Source organism: Quercus suber, unplaced genomic scaffold, assembly GCF_002906115.3.
Source record: "Quercus suber isolate HL8 unplaced genomic scaffold, Cork oak 2.0 scaffold_522, whole genome shotgun sequence".
NCBI lineage: Eukaryota > Viridiplantae > Streptophyta > Magnoliopsida > Fagales > Fagaceae > Quercus > Quercus suber.
In genome coordinates this window covers 433,259-443,816 of record NW_027069971.1, presented here as the reverse complement: position 1 = coordinate 443,816, position 10,558 = coordinate 433,259, and the positions used below count along the sequence as shown (strand labels likewise).

At 32.3% G+C, this 10,558-nt stretch overlaps 1 protein-coding gene across 1 annotated transcript; it reads left to right on the top strand.

The window, feature by feature from the left end:
- Nucleotides 1-3,496: 3,496 nt before the first annotated feature.
- Nucleotides 3,497-8,974, top strand: LOC111991085 (protein NRT1/ PTR FAMILY 5.6). The gene is made up of 4 exons (XM_024022869.2): nucleotides 3,497-3,843; nucleotides 6,850-7,067; nucleotides 7,192-7,736; nucleotides 7,842-8,974. The coding sequence occupies exons 1-4, from the start codon at nucleotides 3,708-3,710 to the stop codon at nucleotides 8,701-8,703; spliced, it is 1,761 nt and encodes a 586-aa protein (XP_023878637.2). The 5' UTR covers nucleotides 3,497-3,707; the 3' UTR covers nucleotides 8,704-8,974.
- The last annotated feature ends 1,584 nt before the right edge of the window (nucleotides 8,975-10,558 follow it).

Here is a 10,558-nt window from a genome sequence, read left to right as displayed (position 1 = left end):
AAAATTATGTAATCTAACGGTAAATTTGTCAAAATTTGCATCCAATTAAAAAATATTGAGTGATGTAACATTGCTTAGAGTTACACCCGGTGTAAGTTGAACATAACCTATTAAAATATATATATATATATATATATGATTAGGTTTAAGTTACACCTGATGTAACTCTAAACAATGTTACACTATTCAATATTTTTTAATTAGATATGAATTTTGGCAAATTAACTATTGGATTACATTATCTTTATATATTCTCCATACTTGCAAATTTCAAGGTGATCAAAGATCAATAGTTATGTCATCTATCAATTGTATAAATTCAAATTTTTGTAGTTTAAAATAATACATAAAAAATGAGTTTATGAATCGAATGATAAATAACATTTGATTGGTATGAAAATTGGCATGCATGTTTAGAATATATAGAACATCTAATCCAACAGTGAAATTTTCAAAATATAAATTCATTAACAAATTATTAGATGGTGTAATATTACTTAGAGTTACACCATGTGTAAGTTGAACCAACACACACACACACACACACACATATATATATATATATATAATAGAGAGAGAGAGAGAGAGAGAGAGAGAGAGAGAGAGAGAGAGAGAGAGAGAGAATAAAAATAAAAATAGAAGGCAGCCAAACAATTTTTTAGGTGGATCCGGACAACACAACATCACTCAACACAAGGATCAAACTTTTATCTTGTATAGTAAAAAGGAAATNAAAAAGAAGATTGTTACCAAGCCATTGGGTGGTACTTACCGACACGTGTGAAAAAAATGCTGTAGACTGATCTCGGTGTGTTAATTATGATGTAACAGAGTGCTCAGCCCACCATGAAAAAGTCACGCACGTAAGCAACCACAGGTTAACCACTAAGATCTCAGGTTAATTATGAGTCTGCAGTTGACCAAACCCATAGTTTCAGTTGCTTCCAATGGAGTCGAGTTTGATGATAGAGTTGAATTGCCTGTTTGGATTTTTAAGCTCAGCCACAAGTTAAATAATTACCAAAATTATTCCTATTTTCAAGTTCTTAATCATGATGTCAATAAGAAATAAAAGAAAAGGATACACCCTAAGCCTATCTTGAATCATGCTGCTTCCTACCATTTATTAAATATTGAAGGCTGTATTGAAGAAGTCATTCTTGAATTTGATGGATGTACAACCTGCTTCCCAGCAAAAAAAGACTTCATTTCTAGTGTGGTTGGGGTTGGGATATCTTATTTTTGTTAGTGATATTATGGCCAACTGGGTAAACCTGATGTAACCTCACATACTAGTAGAACAAGCAAATTAAGTATATAAATGGTTTAGGATTATATAATTTATATAAACCTTACAATAAGTTCATTGTAATACAATTCTAAATGGTAAAGAGTAGTCATTAACGACTTTTTCGATGAATGTAGACTATACAATTCTAAATATCAAATGAATCAAACTGAACAGCGTAAAATTCTTATTTTCACTTTTCTCTTTTTTTTTTTTTTTTTTTTTTTCAATCGCTTAATCACTCAAAAACTACAACAATTTTCATTGGTTTATATTAATTTAATAATACGTTTTTTTTAAGCTTATTTGAAGAAAACTCATTCATATTCTGTGGTTTAGAAACTTTTCGATGGTGCATGTGTTTAGATTTAAGGATTTAAAATTAATAATGTGAAGAGCAATTACTAGTTAAATATAAATTTATCAAAACATGATGATTTAAGCATAGATTTCACTCTAACAAAAAAGAGATTGTGATAAATGAATTTGAAATGACATCTTACACCCAATTATTTAAAAATCCATAAATTTCAAATCTATTCATAAATAAATAAAAATGGTATTTTCATACTCTATTCAATTTTTTTAACCTAAAAATTTAAAATCCAAACCTTTCTCTTCAAATACTTCTATCCAAGCTAACCATTAAAATATTCTGCATAACAACATACATAACACTTTTTTTTTTTTTTTTTGCTGAACCAAACTTTTAACACTTTTTTTTTTTTTTTTTGCTGAACCAAACTTTTAACTTTATATGCCAGACATCAAATAAGTAAATTATATTAGCAAACACATAAGGGTCAATTGATCATTTTACTTTTAAATTCTATTGGCCAACTTCCAACTATAAATACTAACAAGTTTTAAAAAAAATTCCACGGGGACCATGAAACCCCTTCTTCATCAAGCAATCAAGCCAACCAATAACTCTTTAAGCTATGCACCAGCACAACCTTTTACTCCCAAAACATTTGAAAGCTTCCTTATTACCCAACCTATAGCATATGCCTAGCTCCTAAATCCACATAGATTTGTATGATTTGCATGGATGCTAAATTGTCAACACATGCATGCAGCCACAACTCTTGCTTATCAATGATTCAATGGCTAAAAACAAGTGAGAGCCAAAACTATCTTATCAATGGTTAACGATTGAGATCATATCTCATCAGTTGTAAACTTGTAATATCAAAGGACATGCCATGCATGTAGGTTTTTCTTTTTTCCTTTTTAGGGTTGGGATGGGGGTTAAGGTGACTTGGACACCATACAAGATGGTAGATGTGACCTCTCAGTACTACTGTACTATTACTAGCGATGGACTGTTATTTAAACTCTTTTTTTTTTCTTTTTTTCTTTTTTTTTTCTTTTTTGAAAAGACTGTTATTTAGACTATAGTACATTAACATTTCACACTTGTACGTTCCATCTTTTATGAGAGAAATCTATTATAATATACATAAAATTGAAAACGTTCAACTCTTAATTGACTTTATAATATTTTTTTTCATCTAAGTTTTTGAAATCACACAATTTTATACATCATTATTATAATATATTTCATAATTGATTTTAGATCTTATTCTATATTTAAACCCTCCATTAGAATATTATCATATCATTTTTTTTAATAGATGTTACGAATTACAACTAAATGTATGAATAAGTTTAGTTATCTTATATTTCCATCAATTGGGAAATCTCAAACGTGGCCAGAATAAATCCTTTTTTTTCTTTTTTGAGAAATGTCAGCATAAAACACTTCAAGAAATCTGGAAAAAACCACTTGATCAATCATACTAAAATTCCCAATTAGAGAGCAAGCAATAATTAGTGTCAACTTGCCAATTAAGACAAATTCAGCTTCTACGGTAATTAATCATTGTACTTTTTTCCCTTAATTGCTAACCTAAGGATATATATCATTAATTTTTCGAATTAATGGATTGATGTAAAATTGGAGCCGTTACTGTAGGCCACCTTTTGACTTCACATTTTTAGTGAAAAGATACTCAAAATCAAAGTAGGCTTGGATGGATGCTATTTACATTTAAAAGTCATCAATGACGTACTAAGTGAATAGAATGAGTTATGCTAGTGCTAAATAAAGTAGCACAACTTGTGTTACAACTCGCTTTTTACTTTTCTGTCCTCACAATTATTGCTTAGCAAAATTTGGTCCATTTCTCTCGTGTGCCTCGGAGAATTTCAATAACCCAGTGAGTGAGAAAAAGCTAACCTCCTCTAGTCCTATATATATGTAAGGGCCTCTAGGCATAGCTCCTCATCACCATCAACCTTATTCTTTTTCATAACCATCCTCTTTACTTTAGCCTCATTATATTTACACCCTTTCTTTCTTGCTATTGCTTCCTCATAAGGAAGTGATATAGTAGTTTCAAAGTGCTGTGAAGTGATGGATCAAAACAGAGGAGAAGTATCAAGGGAGGTTATTGAAGAGAATTGCGTTCATGATTCTTCTGTGGATCAAAAAGGAAGAGTTCCTCTTCGAGCTTCCACTGGTGTTTGGAAAGCCTCACGGTTCATTATTGGTAAGGAATCATAATCATTGTACTATGACATGTAGTAAAGCCCACGCTAAGTGCATGATTCCCAAAACTACTTGTTTCTTTATGCTCCATTTGGTTGCCTGGAAAGTGGAGGAAAAATCATCTTAAATTGTCTCTCATTTTTCCTCACCTTACAGGCAACCAAACTAATTATGCTGATGAAATATAGACATATTCAGGAACGAATAAAAAAAAAGCAAATTAATGGACATCTATAAGTGTTATTCTTATTCTTTTTTTCTTTTCCGTATGATATGAGATATTTCTGTTATTCTTTCCTTGCAAAAACATTATAGCGTAATTTGTTTTTTCCTTATTCAGCAATATAAATGTCCTATGTCCCCATTATTGTTTCTTACTGTTTTTCTATATCATGTTAGTGACCCAATCTGTTGCCATATATAATTCCATGTAGCCTTCTTCTGTGTAGTGTATTTGTACATGAATGGATGCGTTTTTTTTTCTCCCATTTTTCTTGCTGTAGGCCTGTTAGCTAGGTTCACTACAAAAGTCAGTCCGTTCTTTTTTTCGCCTACTATTGTCAAAGGAGTGATCGTCTATGTGGGGGGCTGAGAATAATTTCATATCAGAAAAGTGACCACAAACAAGTTTTTAATATGCTTATTAAAGTATATTTGACTGTAGAAAAGCTAATCCCCACTTCCCCCCACTTCAAATAGTCCTTGAAGTAGTACCTCATAAGATGAGATACAATATAGTGATAAACTACAATTTATGGATTTGACTATAGAACTTTTTTATGGACCATATATACAATATAAATTAATGGAGATTATTTTAGTCTCTAGATACGGAAAATATTTTCACATGTTAGTGGTAGGTCTGTTTTAAGGTTGGGAAGCCTGTACTGCAACGTGGTGGGACTTTTTCAGCACTTTAATAAATGTGTGTCGAAAGTGCTAAGTACACCATGCATCCGATGCATAAATTCTTTTCACGTGAAAATGGATCCACACCGATGCATGTTGTATTTTTTGTCAAAGATTTTTGCTATAGGACCCACAAGTATGGGCGTAAGCAATTTTTGCTGGCCTGTGCTGCTTTTCTACGGAAGTAATTATATTGAGTTCAAATCAAAGAGTAAAATATTCTGGACTTTTTGACTTTTCCAAAATTTCTTATTGGAGTTTTCTTCTTCTATTCTGTTTTCATTTTGGTTTTTTGTTTTAATAAAAAGAAAATGGAAAAATGGCTTTTGTAAATCATTAAAACAATTCACTTCGTACTTCTTCAGATTTAGATGTTATTCTACATCTGAGTACACCCTTATCATTCCTTCATCATCGCATGTACATCCAGTGCAGAAACATGTATGACAAACTCTTTCTAGCTTATGATCTTCTTCATCTCCTCAGAGTTGAAATAAAGTGGATATGCCCGTGGTATAAACAGGCCCTACCACTTTTTGTGGTCAATAAGGCCTACAACTGTACAACTTTACATAGCCTATTAAAATTATTCTGGCTTCAAAATCATAAATGATGTTACAACAACGACGAAGCTTTAATCTAAAAATTTTGAAATTAATTATTAATTCTCAATATACTAAGCATGGTGGGTTGAGTATTTTTATTTTACATTCTATTTGTTCAAAGTCATACTCTTTCTTACCTTGTCAATTAACATTTTTTTTCCTATTTTTATTAATATTATTTTATATTTTCCCCTTTCCATAATCTTTGCCTTAACTCAAATCAACTTTCCACAATAGGTTGCTATCCTATACACATGATTAAAATATATCAATCCATTCTTCTTCTTCTTTTTATCAGTGGACTCACTTTTATGTTTAAGAATTTCTTTTATCTAAAATATTCATAGAAGATCCGTAGGTATATATATACACTCTTACACACATATTGATACTAGTCAATAACTTGTATAATGCATGTGAAAATTTAACATTATATTTTTCTCCCTCTCTTTTAGTACTTTAGGTCTGCATATCAAATTTGATAGTTGTGGTAGTTATTAATAGACATTTATTATGATTGTTTTTGTTTAGGTAACTATGTATTCTTAGATTTGGCATTTATTATGATTATATTTGTATATAAAATTATATATTCTACTATCTATGATATATTAAAACCAAATATTTTTAACTTTTGGTTGACCTCATAATATTATGCCATATAAACTTTTGAAATCTCATAATTTTACATATAATAATTTATATATATATATATAAGTTGACCTCATAATATTATGCCATATAAACTTTTGAAATCTCATAATTTTACATATAATAATTTATATATATATATATATACATATATATATATATAATTAATTATTCTTAAATTATATTCTATATTTAAATCCTCCATTAAAATATCGGCACATTATATTTCTTTAAGTAGTAGAATATATATACCAACACAATCATAATAAATACATAATACTAGAATATATATAATTCTATATACAAATACACTCATAACAAATGCCTATTAATAATTATTATAAATATCAAAGTTCTCATTAAGGAAAAAAAAAAAATCATACTGTGTTAAATCTTTTTGTGTTTTGCATAAATTTCGTGACGTGTGCACTTATTTTCCATTATCTATGCGTAAACTGGTAATGCGTTCCCATAGTGATATTCCTCAATTTACTTTTCTCTTAGTCCCACAATAAATAATATGATTTGCCTTTTGAGTTGACTCAAAATAAATGAAACTTTTCAAAAGTAGCAGCTCAATTTGGACACCACTCTATTTCTTTTGAAGATCCTTATTAAAAATTGTACAACCTCTAATATAAAGCAAATAAAATATTTTTTAAATGACTACATCTATCTTTATATTTTCATAAATAATTGTTTCAGTTCAATGCTTCACTTATTTGGAACTAGAGGCAGTACAATTTCATAGTCAATTTACATCTTAAGTAACCAGGTGAAGAAGAGGACAAAGAAAGTACTCTTGACTAAATTTTGTGATTGTCTTGTGTTTCATGGAGCAGCAATTGAGTTCAGTGAGAGGTTGAGTTACTTTGGAATTGCAACTAGCTTAATCATTTACCTTACAAAGGTAATTCATGAAGACCTTGAGACAGCAGCGAAGAGCGTGAACCACTGGTCTGGTGTTACCACATTGATGCCGCTGTTGGGAGGTTTTGTAGCTGATGCTTATTTGGGCCGATTCAGAACAGTTGTCGTTTCAACCATCATCTACCTCATGGTAATTTCATTAGAATTGTATGGTTAAGATCATGTCCTTCATTTTAAAACAAATTTAAGTAACTGCATATTCTGAATTTAAGATAATAAATTAACAAAAAATTGTGCTTGATGTTGGAAAACAGGGTTTGATTCTCCTAACTTTGGCCTGGTTCCTACCAGGCTTAAGGGCCTGTGAATCTAAATTGTGCACCGAACCTAGGAAGATTCACGAGGTGTTCTTTTTCCTTGCCACATACCTAATTTCTATAGGAACTGGAGGGCATAAACCTGCATTGGAGAGTTTTGGAGCTGACCAGTTTGATGATGATCACTCTGAAGAAAGAAAACAGAAGATGACCTACTTCAACTGGTGGAACTTTGCCCTTTGTTCTGGACTCATTCTTGGGGTCACAGTGATTGTGTATGTGCAAGACCATGTCAACTGGGGTGTTTCATATATTGTTCTCACAGTAGTCATGGCAGTGTCACTTGTCATTTTCTTCATGGGAAGGCCGTTTTACCGTTATAGGGCAGCAACAGGGAGTCCCTTGACACCATTGTTCAAAGTTCTTGTTGCAGCCATTAGAAAGAGAAATCTCCCTTACCCTTCCGATCCTTCTCAATTGTATGAAATTCCCAAGTCAGAGAAAACCATTGGGAGGTTTCTGTGCCACACAAGCAAGCTCAAGTATGCGTGTGGATCCCTCATTTTTCAGTTTTAATTAAATGCAACTTCTTGTCAAACAGTATGTCAAAAGTACTACATGAATAATTTATTGCTAATGCATTGCAGGTTTCTCGACAAAGCAGCTATTCTTGAAGACAATGATAGTCCGGCTGAGAAACAAAGCCCTTGGAGACTGGCAACCATAACCAAGGTCGAGGAGTTGAAGCTTATTCTGAATATGATTCCCATATGGATTGCTACTCTACCATTTGGAATTTGTGTAGCACAATGCACCACTTTCTTCATCAAACAAGGTGTTACTCTGGATCGAAAAATTGCAAATGGTTTTGAGATGCCCCCAGCCTCAGTTTACGGCCTGGCTGCCATAGGAATGATGGTCTCTGTTACCATCTATGAGAAAATCCTCGTACCTAAGTTACGAAAAGCAACAGGAAATGAGCGAGGCATCAATATCCTCCAGAGGATTGGTATTGGGATGCTATTCTCAATTGTTACAATGGTGGTTGCAGCCCTTGTTGAAAAGAAAAGACTAAATGTAGTAGAGAATGATCCAAAAAAGAGTTCACTTTCAATGAGTATTTTCTGGTTGGCTCCACAATTTCTCATCATTGGTTTTGGAGATGGATTTACTCTGGTGGGCTTGCAGGAGTACTTTTACGACCAAGCTCCTGATTCCATGAGAAGCTTAGGTATTGCATTTTACCTTAGTGTGATAGGAGCTGCAAACTTCGTCAGTAGCTGGTTGATAACAATTGTTGCCCGCGTAACTAAGAAGGGCGGACATGGTTGGTTTGGTAAAGATTTGAATACTAGCCGCTTAGACAAATTCTACTGGCTGTTAGCGGGCATAACTGCGGTGAACATGATCTTCTACGTGTTCTTGGCTCGAAGGTATTCTTACAAAAATGTGCAGAGGGTGGCTGTGGCTGACTTTAATGGAGGAGATGATGAGGATGTTAAGGTGTAGCTTCAATGGCTTCATAGATGCATATATTTCGTTGGTTGATGTCATTATGGAAGGGATAGTGGTTCTAATTTAGTATCTTGTCTAAATAGCTAATTAAGAAATTTGAAGTATTCTAGGACATGCAATTCTAATCGAAGTTTGTCTAAGCATGTGTTGCAGCTGTCCATATTTCTCTATGTACTTAATCAATGGATGCAAAAATTTCGAATCCTAAATTTGTGGGAAAATATTACCAACTTCTTGGTGAGAATCAATCAATACTGTTAATCAATTTCCATCAATAAATAAATATATATTTATTGTTAATAAAGTGTAAATTTGTTTACTCTAAGGTAATGGAAGTGTTTTTTTTTTTTTTTTGGTGGTGGAAGTAAGGTAAGGGAAGTTAGCCACAACATATTCCAAGGCTAAGTTAGCAAGGTATGTAATATAGAATCTAAGAGACAAATTATCAAACGCATAGGCATATACAATGCACACAACATTTATGCGGCACTAAGTTTACATTCATGGGTCAAGCTCCAAACAACCCACTATAATTTAAAAGTTACAATGGTCTTGTACTAAAGTTTTACACAATTTGAGCTTACGCAACAAATTTGGGGAAATAAGGTTACCTCAAAAGAGCTTTACAAAAGTAACAAAACCCAACTTCACCAAGATGAAATATTCCAAACAATTTGTTGGGGAAAAAGAAAAAAAAAAACACTTTTGAGACACTTGCTTCAACAAGTGTCAATCAAGACAAAGGAGGAAGAAAAGAACTCAGACCCAAATCCTAATCTTCCACAATTGTGTGTTCTTAGTTGTGTGTGTGTGTCTCTCTCTGTACTACTGTATGCTCGAGTTTCAACCACTTTTACGAAAGCGGAGCATTTGGGCAAAAAATAAGTGAAAAAGCGCTTGTGGGCCTGGACCAAAGAAAGCCCAAAAAATTCATCACTTTGAAATCTTGGAATTCACAGAACTTAAAAGACTTTGGGACCTCGAATAACATTTCTTAACTGTAGATTTAAGAATTTTTCCTAAGAAACAAATTTAAGGCCCTAAAAAGTGGAGTTGTGCTACCCATGCTATAACGATTTTTAAGCAAAATTTACAGTAAGATTATCTCAATCAACAAACAGAAAATTTAGAGTGCGATTAGATTGGTTTATTGACTGAAAGTGGTGTAGAAATAAGTTTATGCGGGCATGGATGCATGCGTAGGAGTGGTGTTAGTTTAGTTTTTGGGTGGCTTATTTTTGAAGTTTGGATGCAAATTAGGCTTAAAAATGAGACTGAGGGTTTTTTAGTTGAACTCAATTAGCTTATTGAGAATCCATAATTGACCCCCAAGTTTTGAGACTAAGGATTTTTTGTTGCGTATAAATCTTGCTAAATACTATAATTTAATATTTCTTATTAAACGGATTCAAATTGTAGCCTAAGCCTAATAAATACCAGCATAGCCAATATTACTCTACCAAAATCAATTTTGAAGTGTGTGCATGTATATATATATATATATATCTATAACTTTCAATCACTTGTAAATTTTAATTTTTATCATAGAAGTATTTTAAGCATCTAGTGTCTGACCAAAAAAAATTACAGGATCCTCCCTTATGTTTGATGATCTTACAACAACCTTTCCCTGGTTTGGGATACTGCAACAATTTTTATTCTCGTAATGTAAGAGTAGGTCGTGCCTTGTTATCTTACCATAATTTATATTCTAATTGATCAATTTTGTAGGATATTTTAAAAAACACATCAAATTTTTGGGCAACCAAGGATAATAGAAAGGTCAAACCAATCGATTAAGCAAATCTTGTGCAATCCATTTATTAACTTGGACAGACCATTACGATCC